At 40.3% G+C, this 16,745-nt stretch overlaps 1 protein-coding gene across 6 annotated transcripts in view; it reads right to left on the bottom strand.

The window, feature by feature from the left end:
• Window positions 1–16,745, bottom strand: part of GRIK1 (glutamate ionotropic receptor kainate type subunit 1) — a 460,642-nt gene that overhangs the window by 126,856 nt on the left and 317,041 nt on the right. For all 6 annotated transcript variants that reach the window (XM_055421544.2, XM_088836755.1, XM_088836734.1 and 3 more), the window contains exon 5: window positions 1,139–1,192. In XM_055421544.2, coding sequence (XP_055277519.1) covers window positions 1,139–1,192 — 54 coding nt within the window. The remainder of the gene's footprint in view (window positions 1–1,138; window positions 1,193–16,745) is intronic.

The following is a 16,745-nucleotide window of genomic DNA, read 5'->3' as shown; positions in this document are numbered from 1 at the left end:
TCAGCAGAGTAAGACACTTTCTAGTTCTCAGGGTCTCCCTTGACTCTTCTGACAGAGGACCCCATCAGGATATCAATGAGGGAGTGAAGACCATGGAAACTTAAGTTCAGGAACTTCTGCCCTGTGTCCCACTCTCTGACTTCGAGCTCAGGAGCAGTGACAGTTTTAACAGCTGCCCCCTAGCATTTGTCTTGTGATATCCTCTGCAGTCCTTCCTGCTTTCATAGATACTCAATTCAGGAATGGAGTTTACTGCTTCCAGAATTAGGTGCATGAGACCTGCCTGGTCTTTCTTCCAAAGGCTTTGATTTCCCTGATGCACCAGCCTACTTTGCCAGATTCCTTTGGGAAAACGATACTCTTATTGAGTCTTGCAAAGCTGGGTAGATTTTAGCTGACACACTTTCACAGGTTAGAAATGGAGGTTGATCATGTGTCTGCTCATGTAAGAGAATGGAGTATGTGTGTTGGGAGTGGTGTATTGTGTGTGCGGCTGAGAGCTAACGCATCATTTTGATGTGTTAAATGCTTAAATCATCCTTCCTCAATCTGATAATCTCTCAAAAGTTAAGCTTGTATAGTTTCCTTTGAATGTTTCAGGCTTAGAGCCATGGTTTTTCTTATGATGAAAAATGTTCAATGTGGAAAGCCTCTACCAAGTTCCTCATCTTGACAGTCTTCCAAACACCTAACAGGTGACCCCTGGCTAAACCAGCTGTTCCCTGGACACAGGTGGGGAAATCACATCAGATAGCATGCCAAGATACACTTTAGTGTGTCCTTTAATACATGTAGAAAATATAGATGATTCTTCTTTATTGATAATAAGAAGTTTGTTCTTTGGCAGTTTCTATTTAATGGAAGCTTTAATTCCTTTCTGAATGCACATGCATTGACGCTAGTTAAGAAAAGAAAGAAGGGAGGGAGGGAGGGAAGAAAGAAAGAAGGAAAGGGAGGAAGAAAGAAGGAAAGGAAGGAAGGAAGACACTTGCTGTTTAGCATTTCTTGATTTAGAGGATTCTTAGGAAAATGAAGCAAACTTTCATGACAATATCCTGCCTTTGACACCAGGGCTGACTTTAAAATAACCGAAGATTTTTTTGATAGTGTGAAATATATTTCCACCAGATATGCTTACCAGGGTTGTGAAAAAGTAATGATAGTATTCAGTCATCATGCCCATGAACAGGATCTGCCAAAGAGAAATAAGGGAAAAGAATCAGAAACAGAGTTACAAGAAGAAATAGATGATTAGTAGGTTGACTGTGATAGCCTGGAGACGTAGAATAGGAAGGAGCTTTGGAAATCCAAAGACTCAGTAGATAGAAACCTGAGACAAACCAATGATTAATGTGGAGCTAGGACCCAGGCCACTGACCTCCATCCTCTGTGCTTTCATCACGTTATGCTTGACCTTCATGGGAGAAATTGGTCGGCTGATTGAATTTAAAAATAGTTCATGCTCAACAGATTTTATATCTGGAGCTGTCCATAATGGCACAGAGTCTTGCCTGAGCTACTGCTTGGGTTTCTGAATAATCCCATGCTGAAATATATATTTTATTGATCTCCTTAGCTTTAGTACTTATCATAATGCCTCAGAGTAAAACTCATTAAATGTTGAATTGGCGATACTCATATGTAGATATATTTAAATGAAGATCTATACATATGCATGTCTCGGAAACCCTCCTCTCCACCCTTTCCCGTCTTATCCCACAGAATGGGTAGGGGGAAAGAGGATTGTTTATAAATAGAAAGATGGGATTATATCTGTATTTCTTATCACTGCCTCTTAAAGTCTGATTCTGTTACCTAACTGGGATCCTGGCAGTTCCAACATTCTGTGTGCATGGTTTTTATTTGGTGGGGAGGAGCAAAAAAAAAGGTAATAGACTGTGGTCTTTCGCTTGTATACCTGGAAATGGTGTCCACTGAGGAGAAACAGTTCCACATGCTTTGGAGGTAAGATTGTCATTAATCTTTTAAATCAAGAGTATCAGTTTCTTAGGTTTCCCTGGTGGCTCAGCGGTAGAGAATCAGCCTGCCAACCCAGGAGATGAGGGTGTGATCCCTGGGTTGGGAAGATCCCCTGGAGAAGGAAATGACAATCCACTCCAGTATTCTTGCCTGGGAAATCCCATGGACAAAAGAGCCTGGCAGGCTACAGTCCATGGGGTCACAAAAGAGTCCAGTAGGACTTAATGACTAAATGACAGCAGCATCACCTTCCTTGGGGCCGGTCACTGAAGGACTGGGTGGTGTCTTTTTGGTATCTGCATAGAAATGAATGGAGAAGACTCAGAAATCAAACTTTCAAGACAGTTATCCCCATAACTCATAAATTCTGGATTCAAATGAGAATCCCCTCTGGAAGTTTTAAAATCAGATATTCTTATACCCCATCCCAGAGACCTTCTGAATTAGAATTTCTGAGAGTGGAGTTTCTGTATTTCATAGCAATGGTTGGGAATCACTGCTCTATGGAAAACTTGTCCATTTGAATTATGGAACAAGGGCTTTTATAACTTCAGTTTATGAAGAGGTGGATTGAAAAAGTCTTCAGAAAAGCAACACAAGTTATCAGAGGTTTTGGAGGGTGCCTAAGATATATAAACTAGAATAATTTTACATCAAAGGGGTGGGAGCATTTGGAGACAGCACATAACGTACAGGAGCACAGATCTGACACTTCCTGTGCTTTCACTGCTAACAGGGAAACAAGAGGAATATTTAGTGAAATTGTAATGTCATGAAGGTAAGACAAATGACAGGAAACTCTCCCTATGAATCATAAGCCCACAGGATGCAAGTCACTCCTATGGTGATAACAAGACCAGGTGCACAAAAGGATTTTTAAAAGGATAGAATTGCTTTAGGGCCATCAATAACATTTAAAGGCATGCATGGAGAGGTCTTGTTAGCTGATCTCTTATATCATTGGGGAATAAGGAGCTAACCTGCTGGGGTCACTCAGAATTCAATTTTTCATTTTGGTCGTTAGTGTAATTGCAGTTGAGATTATCTCTTGAAAGGGAACTGGCAAGTTTTATGTCAAGATACAGACCTGGATACTGAGGTTTCAAATATTATTTCTGGAACTGAAAAAACACCGAGGCACTTGAATTTTCAGCCTTTTACATGGGCAGATATTTTCTTTTTAAACTTTATTATGGAGGCATTTGATCACCAGTTGAGAGCACAGATTTTTTTCTTAAAGCAAACATTCAACTAATTATTATTATTTGTAACTCCCGGAGGCAAATATTCATCTGAAATGTCTCTTACTTAATGTTAGAAGAGAGTTGTGCAGATGCAGTGAATACAGCTAATGAACCTGCTTTTGCTGGTCTTGCTTGACCTCGGGTCTACCAGATGTACTTTTTATTTGATATTCTACAAAAATCCCTATTCTTGACTTTCCTACCTAGAGCCTAGGTCAGTGCTTCCTAGAATGAAAATTAAGAAGCAAGTGTAGTCATGGATCATTGAGCCGTCAACTTCGTGGACTCTGTAGGGCACGTGTGAACGAGAAACTTTTAGATTGAAATAAAACCAATATCAACTCATTGGAAAAGACCCTGATGCTGGGAATGATTGAAAGCAAAAGGAGAAGACGGCGGCAGAGGATTAGATGGTTATATAGCATCAGTGACTCAGTGGATACGAATTTGAGTAAACTCCAGGAGATAGAGAAGGATAGGGAAAACTGGTGTGCTGTAGTCCATGGAGTTGCAAAGAGTCAGACATGACTTAGTGACTGAACAACAACAACAAAAAGTCAATTTCACCAAAGGTGATGCTTTTTAAACAATTGTGCTTATAATGATTTGTAGACTGATTGGGACTGGCTGCTCTGTTGTCTAATAGTTGTATACATTATATTTTATAGCATTCATAAAACGATTTTCTTTCTGTGTCAACATTGGTATTTCGACTAAAAGTCATTAAGGGATTATGAAAATGTCACATCAAGATAAATGTCAGTTTTTTAAATAAAGAGTGTAATCATGATATGGGGATTTTTAAATGGCTCTTTGCAAAACTGACTTTTTCCTAACAAACAATACTTTGAATTTTGTTACTGTGCTTTGCTGAATTGACCAGGAGGTGCTGACCTAGGCAGTGCATACTTTACCAAGACAGTATTGCTGGGGACTGTTTTTGGCTCTACTGAAATTATTTTTAATGGTGCAAAACACATCACATCACACCACACACACTAATAAATGATAAACATGGCTGTCAATACTATTTATATTGATGCCACATTCCCCTTAATTGCTTCCACCAATATTTTAATAATGGTTGTTTCCTAACAGAATTATTTTTATTAAATAACTCCTTGAGATCATATTATTGATGTAGATTTTTAGACGTAAAAACAGAGCTCTTTCAATACTATTTTATACCTATAGTAAGGATTTATTGAGTGCCTACTATTTCTTCTTGATTTTGCAAGACCTGTAGTGTAGACTTCATTAGAGCCATTGCCAATTTTCCAAATTGAAAGGCACATGATAGGATTATATTTCTTGGGTCCTTGAGCTTGGGTGTGGTCATGTGCTGGTTTTGGCCAAGAAGAGAGAAAGTGATTGATAAATGTTACCCTCCTCATCCTGATATCCTGATATCTCACTAACCCTGACTAACATGTTAGGTGACTAACACGGTATCAGTGCCAGGCAAACTGAGTTTTGTTTTGTTTTTTTCCCTGAATAAATACAATTTTCTGTTTCATGAATACTGCAGAATATGTCATGTGTGTGTTTTGATTATTAGGGACTTCAGGGTCAAAATTGTGGGTCCTCCATTAGCAACTTGTCAGGAAAAAGGGTATATATTCTATGTGCTAATGTTATTCAGATTTATGGTTTTCTTATCTAATTTTCCCCTTGATGCCAACTCCTCTCCTTTCTTCAAAAATATTTATGACTGTGTTTCAAATTATGTTTCTAGGCTGCTTTGATTCTTTGTATAATAAAGATATAAATAATCATGGTTGAGAGAAAGTTAATAATTTTCTTTTTCCATAAAGAAAGATGAACTATTCAGATCTGATGTAACTGGGCTGGGTAACAAAAAAGGCCTTCAACAAAATACCATTCATAGTTAATCATACTCTATGTCCATACAGAATCAATTATAAGAACTCAAAGGTTTTCATAGATGGTGATGGTTCATGTTATGTGTCAACTTGATTGGACCAAGGGGTGCCCAGATTAAACATTATTTCTGGATGCATCTTTGAGGGTGTTTCCAGATAAATAAGCTTTTGAGAAAGCAGATGATCCTCCCCAGTATGGTAGGCATCATCCAATTCACTGAGAGCTAGATTAGAACAAAAAAATAGAGGAAGAAGGAATTTACCCCTTTTCAAGCCTCAAAGAAGCAATTTTGAGAGGAAGGCTTGATCTCTAGGGTGTAGCTCTTTCTTACCTGTCAACTATAGTACTTCTGGCTACAATTACACTATCTTCTGAGCAGAATGCACCTTGGACATCACAATTTTTAACACTGATCTTCAGTAGAACAAGCTAGGTATAAGTAGGGCCTTAGATCAGTTTTTATTGAAACAAAAAGGAAAAGACACTCATATTAATGCTTGCCTGGTGGCTCAGATGGTAAAGAATCTGCCTGCAGTGCAAGAGGCCAGAGTTTGATCCCTGGGTTGAGAATATTCCCTGGATAAGGAAATGGCAACCCACTCTCATATTCTTGGCTGGTAAATCCCATGAACAGAGGAACCAGGTAGTCCATGGAGTTGCAAAGAGTCAGACATGACTGAGAGACTAACATTCATACAACACTAACTGACTATGACATCCACAAAGGGAACAGTGGAATGTAAGAAAAATAGCACTGGATCCCTGAAAACCCGGACATACAGAAAACCACCCATCTCCTTATGGAGTAGGCTGGATAATGAACCTTTAACATGACCACATCCTAATTTCCAGAGTCTGTTAATATGTTACTTTACATGACAAAAGAACTTTGAGGATGTGATTAAAGATCTTAATATATGGGAGATACTCTGGGTTAGGGGTTTCCTTGTGGCTCTGACGGTAAAGAATCTGCCTGAAATGCAGAAGATCAGGGTTCAATCCCTTCAGCTGAAGCGCCAATACTTTGGCCACCTGATGCAAAGAGCTAACTCATTGGATAAGACCCTGATGCTGGGAAAGACTGAAGGCAGGAGGAGAAGGGGACGACAGAGGATGAGATGGCTGGATAGCATCACTGACTCAATGGACATGAGTTTGAGCAAACACTGGGAGGTAGTGAAGGACAGAAAAGCCTGGCCCTTTGCAGTCCATGGGGTTGCAAAGAGAAGGACAGGATTTAGCGACTAAACAACGACAACTCTGGTTTATTCAGATGGGCCCAGTGTAGTCACAAGGGTTCTTATAAGATGGAAGCTGAAGTTCAGGAGGCAGAGAAGAGACGGGAAGATGGAAACAGAGGGAATACAAGGCAATGTGATGCGGGACCACAAGCCAAGGAATGAAGACAACGTCTAGAACTGGAAAAGGCAAGGCATTCGATTTTTCCCAAATCCTTCAGAATAGCCCTGTCAACACCTAGATTTTAGACATCTGACATCCAGAACCATCGGAGAATAAATTTGCATTGTTTTAAGCCACTCCATTTGTGATCATTTGTTAGCACAGCAACAGGAAACCAACACACCTCATTTGTTCATCTTTATGGCCTATGAGATTGCACAATTTTGGTGTGTTGATATCAAGATCATGTTTAAAAGGAAAAATGACTTGTTTGAAGTTGAAAACTTTCTAAATTTCTCAGTGCCCCTCCACTCACATTCATATACTAACCAGATGCACGCACACTGATACAAGCTGCCCACAGAGAGACTCGAGGGTTCCCTTCCATTGGGAGATCGTGCCATGCGACCTATAAATCCAGGCCACTGTCCCCCCACCTCCAAGTGAAAACAAAGAAAGTCAAAGATGTTCCACCAAGTGTTGGTGAATGGAATACCTGTACTATTTGGGAGTGTCTTTAAGTCTTAAGTACTATGTAAGCTTCTTTTTCCAGAGGTATGGTCAGAAGAAGAAAGGAAGCTGATACTAATAGATATTAATAAGTGAATGGGAGACTATGCGATTTAGTTTACCTTCAGAAGGTAATTCTACTAGAAGAGCCACATGGCATCATCCATGTGCAGAAAGAAAAGATTATGCAATCTAAGGGGTACATGCTGCTGACAATAGGAGCAGGGGAAAAAAAAAGATTCCCCCTGCCAAAATGAAATAGGCAACCTGGCAAATAGGAAAAAGTAAAGCTTTTAGAAGATTACATGAATCCAAAGGATAAACTCTCTGCAACATTCAAGGGAAGTTGGTGGAAATTTGATGTGTAAGAGGACCAGAGTGGAAGAAAAGCGTTAATAGCAAAGAACACGTAGCTGATTCACTTCATTGTATAGCAGAAACTAACAACACTGTAAAGCAATTATATTCCATTTTTTTAAAAAAAGAGCTGAATGAATCTAGAAGCTGGAAAGTGTTAACAGAGAATATGCTGCATACACTACAATCTTTTCACAAGTTTCTTTCTTCAGTTCAGTTCAGTTCAGTTCAGTCGCTCAGTCGTGTCCGACTCTCCGCGACCCCATGAATCACAGCACGCCAGGCCTCCCTGTCCATCACCAACTCCCGGAGTTCACTCAAACTCATGTCCACAGAGTCGGTGATGCCATCCAGCCATCTCATTCTCTGTCGTCCCCTTCTCCTCCCACCCCCAAACTTTCCTAGCATCAGAGTCTTTTCCAGTGAGTCAACTCCTCGTATGAGGTGGCCTGTTTCTTTCTTACTGGTGGTAATAAAAACTATACCTCAAATTTGCCTGAGGGTAACATTTTGAGGGAGAAATAGTCATGAAATCATTAAATGATGATCTTCCTGGTCTCATGATATCTTTATTCTCCCCCTTTACCGAGCACAGTCTTTAGCACATTGAAAACATCCAATATGTGCTAGCTGAATAAATGGTAACATTTACATCTTATAGGATCACCCTTAAGACAAAAAAACGTGACTAACAGTCAAGGGGAAAGTATAGTGGAGGGATCTTTTTGGTAGAATCTTGTGTTTATGATTCTGAATCTTGCATTTGTGATTCTTGCAGCTTCCTTGGTGGCTCAGAAAGTAAAGAGTCTGCCTGCAATGCGGGACACCTGGGTTCGATCCCTGGGTTGGGAAGATCCTCTGGAGAAGGAAATGGCAACCCACTCCAGTACTCTTGCATGGAAAATTCCATGGATGGAGGAGCCTGGTAGGCTTCAGTCCATGGGGTCTCAAAGAGTCAGACACGACTGAGCGACTTCACTTTCACTTTGCATTTATGAACGGTTGAAGAAGCAGGTATAGTTAACATAACAAAGTGATTTCTAACCTACTTCAGTCTTCAGGCCTCTTTACAGAATCTGATAGAAGCTATGCATCCTTTCACCTGAGAAAGGCATGCTGAGGGACACAGACATCCTTAAAATTTTAAATAGAGCTAAGGTTCATTGATTCTACTTGGGCTTAAGACATGCTTTGATACAGTCTTCACACTCTTTATATGATTCCTTTTAAATTGCCCCCAATTCCATTGCAAAGATAATTTCTCTTATTGCCTATTACAGCCAAATTTTGATGTAGCTGGAATTAAGCTTTAGAGCATTTTCTGAGGCATATATGTGATTTTTATTGCCTCTCAATTCAGATTGAAACAAATCTAAGTCCTTTTCCAAATCTACTCACTGAAGATTTTAGAGAATTCTCAAAAGGGCATCTTGTACACTAAGAATATAAACAAATTGCAAACCCCTTCAGGAAATCATTGATTATTCATAAAGCTCAATTAATTCTTATTTATATTTAATAACACACTCATATCTATGACTGTTCCTTACAACCCAAACTAACTATGTGCTCAGGAATTGTAAATAGATTTTAATATTAGCCCGAGAGAAACATAATTAGGAAAGAAATGTGCTGCCAAAATAATTATATAACATACTACAAATTATCATCTAGTTAGTATAAATTGAGATTCATCACTATTACATTGTCAGAATTTATCCAAGTAATGAACTTATCATCAATTAAGTGTCTCAAAGACTACTAAAGGACTCTAAAAAACCTTAAAAAAGAATGAACTGCTTAATTATTTCCCCCATTTCTTTGAAAGTCAACTAAGTACAAGGCCATGTGCAAGTTCTTTATGTCTAGACACTAGTAAGAAGATTCTTGCTCACTTGTATGCATGGAAGCTAAGAGCTGAAGAGAAGATTAGCAACAATTAGAATAGAATCCAACAATCCTTTTTTACAGATGAGCTGACTGGGTTGAGAGGAATAAACAGACTTGTTCAAAGTAGAACATTAAGAGGTCTAAGAAATTCAGATCAATGGCACTTTAGGCGCTGGTTTGAAATCCTAGCCCTACCCCTGTAACCTCATTTTTCTCATCTGACACATGGGATATTTTGAGACGGTAAAAAGATGTCATTTTAGTCAATACATAGCCTATTCTGACACACAATGTCTACCCAATAAATGGTGTTTATTTTCTCCTGTTAGGAGAAGACAATAATTTGCAACTCACGACTTTCAGTCCAAGACTCTAGTCACAGTTTCTTTCCACTTTAGAAGTTAGCTTTGTGGTCTCCAACCGGTATACTGGCATTGGATAGCTAAACTCGTGTGACATTCAGTTTCAAGTTCTCTTTTTGCCGTAAAGTGGCAAACATTTGGGGTTTTGTTATTGTCTTTGCTATTGTGTCTTTATCACCTTCAATCACTGCTCGACAAATCGGTGTTGGATGAAAGAATAAATTGCTGTATCATGTCCCTACAATGTTCAGTACTGGGCTTCAATAGAAACAGCATTTCTTGTGGACTTGTGTAAACTAGAAATGATTGGATATTTGAGAATCAAGGGAAATAACAGCATTCAAGAAGCAGAAAGTTTAATTAAAATGTGTTCCAGGTGCCATTACCTTGACATCTTGATATACACAACAGCAGTAGAATAGGATACTTTTTTTTCCTTTTAAATCCTGAGGCAAGTTTCAAATCGCAGTCTAGCCACTAGCTGTTTCTGTGACTTTGGGTAAGTTGTGAAACCTCTCTGAGCTCTGTCAGTTTCTTGTGTGCATAATTTTCTCATACAAATTAAATGAATGATTTCATTTAACCTGGATACTTTCTTTTCCTTTTAAATCCTGAGACAAGTTTCAAATTGCAGGCTAGCCGCTAGCTGTTTCTGTGACTTCGGGTAAGTTGTGAAACCTCTCTGAGCTCTGTCAGTTTCTTGTGTGCATAATTTTCTCATACAAATTAAATGAATGATTTCATTTAACCTGCTTAGCACAGTACCTGGCATATGGTAAGTACTGAGTAAAAGGTAGCTTCTCTGACCTTTAACTTATTCTATGCATTCTATGACTAGAAATAATGGACTTGGGGATCTGACTTAGCGGATATAAGTTCCAGACACAGGTGTGCAACCTCTTAGCATGTCACAGTGTATACTGCTTAATTTGATGTCTTCTGTCCTAAGACATGAAGACTGATGGTGTTTCTGTCCTGTGAAAACGTGAAATGAAACCCATCTAAAACATGAAATTATACCCATCGAACTACTTCCTCTTGCCTTAGTCACAGCTGTTAGGCATAGCTTATATGAGGGAAAAAAAAATCAATTCACAAAATTATTTGATTAATCAGCGTTGCCATTGCACTTCCTAGCAGAGGGAAGCTGGGCATTAAAAAAAAAAAATGCATTTTCTGCCTGGCCTCATTTTTATGTTAATTGAAACAAAAGGAAAAAAAAAAGCAACAAAATCACACAAATGTTGATGGGAGAAAATGCAATATAATTCCACAAAATATTTTGGTACTAAAATGTTTTATGGAGACTAATGGCTCAATTATCGCTTAATGCTTATTGCCACGAGTGTTGTAAGGGAGGAACACATTTTCCCTCTGATATACTTGCTCATGTAAACAAGAGAGCAGGTTCCTGAGTCAGACACAGTATTGTTCTCACTCACCCAGTGGCCACTCTCTGGCTCAGAAAATCGGTCCCTCCCTAGAGCAGTATCCCAGCTGGACGGAGCATCATTGCGTCCCCTCCCTTCCCATGAGAGGACCATTAAGTTCCCACTACTTATGCTTGGAATACTGACTTGCTTTCTCAATCCTATTACAGGGTTTGAAAATAACTCTTCTCTTCTCCAAAGAGGCACATTTATTTTCAGGTCATGAAAGGCATTTTATTAGCTCAAACGTATCACAGTTAATAACACAGGACTTTGGGGTTGAATGAAACCCTCCTTCTGAGGAAACTGAGGCACTGAGGATTTGTTCACTGTGCCTGGCAAAGCTGAGAGTCCAGCATACTGAGTGGGGTAGAAGAAAGATTATTTATGAAGAGCCTCAAGCACAGTTCTTGGAACATGCGTTTTATTTATTAATTCAATAGAAATGTATTGAGCCCTTATTGTGTGTTAAATAATGTAATTGATATTGGGGATTTGGGAGAACAAGACAAAGAAGGTGTCTATCCTGTTATATAGAAGAGTATAGTAGGGGGTACGGATAACAAATGGATCAATGTCTTTCATTAATTACAGATTTTTATTAGAGTTACAAAGAAACTAAGTAGAGTGCAAGGTCACAAGGAATGAGAAAAGATTTCCTTTTGGGACTTGCCTGGTGATCTGCCTTGCAAGGCAGGGGATGTGAGTTCAATCCCTGGTGTGCTAAGTTGCTTCAGTAATGTCTGAGTCTTTGAGACCCCATAGACTGTAGCCCACCAGGTTCCTTTGTCCATCAGATTCTCTAGGCAAGATACTGGAGTGGGTTGCCATTTCTTCCTCCAGGGGATCATCCCGACCCAGGGATCAAACCCATGTCTTTCATGTCTCCTGTATTGCAGGCTGATCCTTTACCCACTGAGCCATCTGGAAAGCCCCTCGAGCCCTGGTGGGGGAACTAAAACCCCACAAGCTGTGTAGCAACTCAGCCTGCACGTTGCAACTACTGAGCCCACATACTGCAACTAGAGAACCCGTGCCCTGCAACAAAAGATCCTGCCTGTTACAACTAAGACCTGTTGCAGCCAAATAAATAAATATACATATAAAAAAAGAATGAGTTCTTTCTTCTTTATCTCCCAGTGATCAATCACAATGGCTTAGATGAGGCCAACTTTGGAAAAATGTGTCGGCAATTTCAAGTGCAAAAGTCATACAGAAGGAAAAGAGGCCAAGTCACATATCTAGGCAGAGTGTCCCTGAAATAGGGTATTAGAGGCAAAGAGGCTAGAGGGGGAAGGGTGGGTTACATTATATAGGTCACAGGGGTTTGCATTAAGAGCGTGTTCGGTTGATAACATTAATACTGTCCTGAGCTTCAGTTTTCATTTGCAAAAAAAAAGTACCAATTTTTTCAAGTGCTATGATGTTTATGTGGTAGTTTGAGCATTCTTTGGCATTGTCTTTCTTTGGGATTGGAATGAAGACTGACCTTTTCCAGTCCTGTGGCCACTGCTGAGTTTTCCAAATTCGCTGGCATATTGAGTATAGCACTTTCACAGCATCATCTTTCAAGATTTGAAGTAGCTCAACTGGAATTCCATCACCTCCACTAGCTTTGTTCGTAGTGATGCTTTCTAAGGCCCACTTGACTTCACATTCCAAGATGTCTGGCTCTAGGTCAGTGATCACGTTATCGTGATTATCATCATCGTGAAGATCTTTTTTGTACAGTTCTTCTGTGTATTCTTGTCACTTCTTCTTAATATCTTCTGCTTCTGTTAGGTCCATACTATTTCTGTCCTTTATCGAGCCCATCTTTGCATGAAATGTTCCCTTGCTATCTCTAATTTTCTTAAAAGATCTCTTGTCTTTCCTATTCTGTTGTTTATTCTTTTTCCTTGCATTGATCGCTGAGGAAGGCTTTCTTATCTCTCCTTGCTATTCTTTGGAACTCTGCATTCAGATGCTTATATCTTTCCTTTTCTCCTTTGCTTTTCGCTTCTCTTCTTTTCACAGCTATTTGGAAGGCCTCCTCAGACAGCCATTTTGCTTTTTTGCATTTCTTTTCCATGGGGATGGTCTTGGTCCCTGTCTCCTGTACAATGTCACGAACCTCCATCCATAGTTCATCAGGCACTCTATCTATCAGATATAGTCCCTTAAATGGATTTCTCACTTCCACTGTATAATCATAAGGGATTTGATTTAGGTCATATCTGAATGGTTTAGTGGTTTTCCCTACTTTCTTCAATTTAAGTCTGAATTTGGCAAAAAGGAGTTCATGATCTGAGCCACAGTCAGCTCCTGGTCTTGTTTTTGCTAACTGTATACAGCTTCTCCATCTTTGGCTTCAAAGAATATAATCAATCTGATTGTGGTGTTGACCATCTGGTGATGTCCATGTGTAGAGTCTTCTCTTGTGTTGTTGGACAAGGGTGTTTGCAATGACCAGTGAATTCTCTTGGCAAAACTCTATTAGCCTTTGCCCTGCTTCATTCCATGTTCCAAGGCCAAATTTGCCTGTTACTCCAGGTGTTTCTTGACTTCCTACTTTTGCATTCCATCACAATTGCACTCATCTCACACACTAGTAAAGTCATGCTCAAAATTCTCCAAGCCAGGCTTCAGCAATATGTGAACCATGAATTCCCAGATGTTCAAGCAGGTTTTAGAAAAGGCAGAGGCACCAGAGATCAAATCACCAACATCTGCTGGCTCATGAAGAAAGCAAGAGAGTTCCAGAAAAACATCTATTTCTGCTTCATTGACTATGCCAAAGCCTTTGACTGTGTGGATCACAATAAACTGTGGAACATTCTGAAAGAGATGGGAATACCAGACCACCTGACCTGCCTCTTGAGAAACCTGTATGCAGGTCAGGAAGCAACAGTCAGAACTGGACATGGAACAACAGACTGGTTCCAAATAGGAAAAGGAGTACGTCAAGGCTGTATATTGTCACCTTGCTTATTTAACTTCTATGCAGAGTACATCATGAGGAACACTGGGCTGGAAGAAGCACAAGCTGGAATCAAGATTGCTGGGAGAAATATCAATAACCTCAGATATGCAGATGACACTACCCTTATGGCAGAAAGTGAAGAGGAACTAAAAAGCCTCTTGGTGAAAGAGGAGAGTGAAAAGGTTGGCTTGAAGCTCAACATTCAGAAAACAAAGATCATGGCATCTGGTCCCATCATTTCATGGGAAATAGATGGAAAAACAGTGGAAACAGAGTCAGACTTTATTTTTTTGGTCTACAAAATCACTGTGGATGCTGACTGCAGCCATGAAATTAAAAGACGCTTACTCCTTGGAAGGACAGTTATGACCAACCTAGATAGTATATTAAGAAGCAGAGACATTACTTTGCCAACCAAGGTCCGTCTAGTCAAAGCTATGGTTTTTCCAGTGGTGATGTGAGAGTTGGACTATGAAGAAAGCTGATCGCCAAAGAACTGATGCTTTTGAACTGTGGTGATGGAGAAGACTCTTGAGAGTCCCTTGGACTGCAAGGAGATCCAACCAGTCCATTCTAAAGGAGATCAATCCTGGGTGTTCATTGGAAGGTCTGATGCTAAAACTGAAACTCCAATACTTTGGCCACCTCATGTGACGAGTTGACTCACTGGAAAAGACTCTGATGCTGGGAAGGATTGGTGGCGGGAGGAGAAGGGGATGACAGAGAATGAGATGGCTGGATGGTATCACCGACTCTATGGACATGAGTTTGAGTGAACTCCGGGAGTTGGTGATGGACAGGGAGGCCAGGCGTGCTGTGATTCATGGGGTCCCAGAGAGTCGGACACCACTGAGCGACTGAACTTAACTGAACTGAACTGATAATGTTTATGAAAAGAGAATGTTGCTTATCACCCAGCATGGCACTAGACACATGTTTGGAATTCCCTACCCAGAGTCTTCCTACCCTGTGCCTCATCTTTAAATTTATCTGCCATCAGCTGCTCTCTTGGTAGAATCACACGCAGTGGGAATGAGCGGAGGTGAAAATGTGGCAGACAGTGAGGAGTCATGGGGAGGAGAAAGAGACTTGGGGGAGGTGGAAGTCAGAAGGAGCTGGGGACCTGGGATTTTGACATTAAAGGTGGATTAATCGGTGCTCAGCATCCTCTGAAAGCAGCAGGATGCTTGCTGGGAGGTGGTGCAGAAACAGGGGGTGAAGAAGACCCCTAGTGACCTGACGGGTCCCATATGTATGTTGATGCTTGTTGGGGCCTTGCTCAGATTGCAGAAATTCACAAAGACAGTTTGTTCACATGAGAGCCCTGCTCCTCCATAGCCTAATCAAGTCTTGACATTTGAATTTCTAACTAATTTTTGGGAAATAACTTTTCAGATTCTCATCATATAGTACTTGTTCAATATGAATAGAAATAATTACTTTGCTGAAGTGATTAGCATGCCCAAGAATAACTATAGACTTTCTCCCAGTTTTTACTTTTAGATAAATGTCAAATATCTTCCTTAAAGTGCATTTGATTTCTTTTCTCTAAAGAATCATTAAAAAGTGGTAAAATACAATGAAGGTGTAGGGAAGTACAGAAAAATAATGAGAAATGTGCATGAGAAGAAAGCCAAGTTGACCTGGCAGAGAAAATTTTCTCAGCAGTGATTGTAGTCACCAAAGAAGTAAAAGCTAGTAATACTAATTTTGTCTAAAGAAGAAGAGCAGTAAGTGGTTGTGTTTTCCCCAGACATTGCTGGAAGCCTAGTTCAGAATGGAAGGCTTCTTCATTCTGAAATGGGGCCCTTTATGGCAAAGTAGACTCACAATTCTGAGATCAGATGGTCTGGAGACCCAGTCTCGCAGACCGGGTCAGAGAGTGACCTTGTATGAAGCACTTAACCCATCTGAGCTTCAGCGTTTTCAACTCTGAAGTGAGAATGCCAAATTTACCTCAGGATAAACTGTGATAAACCAGGAAAAGGCAGTTAATCCTAAAGGAAATCAACCCTGAATATTCACTGGAAGGACTGATGCTGAAGCTGAATCTCCAATACTTTGACCAACTGATGCAGCGAGCCTACTCATTGGAAAAGACCCTGATGCTGGGAAAGACTGAAGGCAGGAAGAGAAGGGTGTGGGAGAGGAGATGGTTGGATGGCGTCACTGACTCAATGGACATGAACTTGAGCAAACTTTGGGAGATAGTGAGGGACAGGGAAACCTGGCGTGCTGCAGTCCGTGGAGTCTCAAAGAGTTGGATGTGACTTAGCGACTAAGCAACGATAACAGCAACCTGAGATGCCACGAGATGGCATTCAGGGTGTCAGATACCATCTTTGGCGTCTCGGTAAAAGAGATGAGTCTCTTTCCTTCCTTTCTTTCCCTCAAGAGAAAGACATAGGTTAAGTGGTGGCTGGAATAGGACCCTAGACTCCTAAACCCTCAAAGTCCCTAGAGATACTCCACAGACATTCAGGAAAGGTCTCAGACAAAGCTTCCATATGTAGTTGCTCAGGGCTAACGGGGCAAGTTCAACTGAATCACATAGAGTGTCCATTCACACAGAGTGCTCCACTTTGCCCAGAAGAGAAAGTTCTAAGGTCTTTTTTAATAACTTTTCAAACCATAACAGCCTCTCGGAGGTCCAAATGACGCCCATCCAACCAAACTGGGTCCTTTGCTTTGATTTCAAAAGCAGGTAATACTTCTACCCCATGCA

This window comes from Moschus berezovskii, chromosome 1 (genome assembly GCF_049115385.1).
Source record: "Moschus berezovskii isolate FMDL1 chromosome 1, NW_MosBer_1.0, whole genome shotgun sequence".
NCBI classification, from domain to species: Eukaryota; Metazoa; Chordata; class Mammalia; order Artiodactyla; family Moschidae; genus Moschus; species Moschus berezovskii.
The sequence above is the reverse complement of the archived record's forward strand: the minus strand, read 5'-3'. Positions and strand labels throughout refer to the sequence as shown.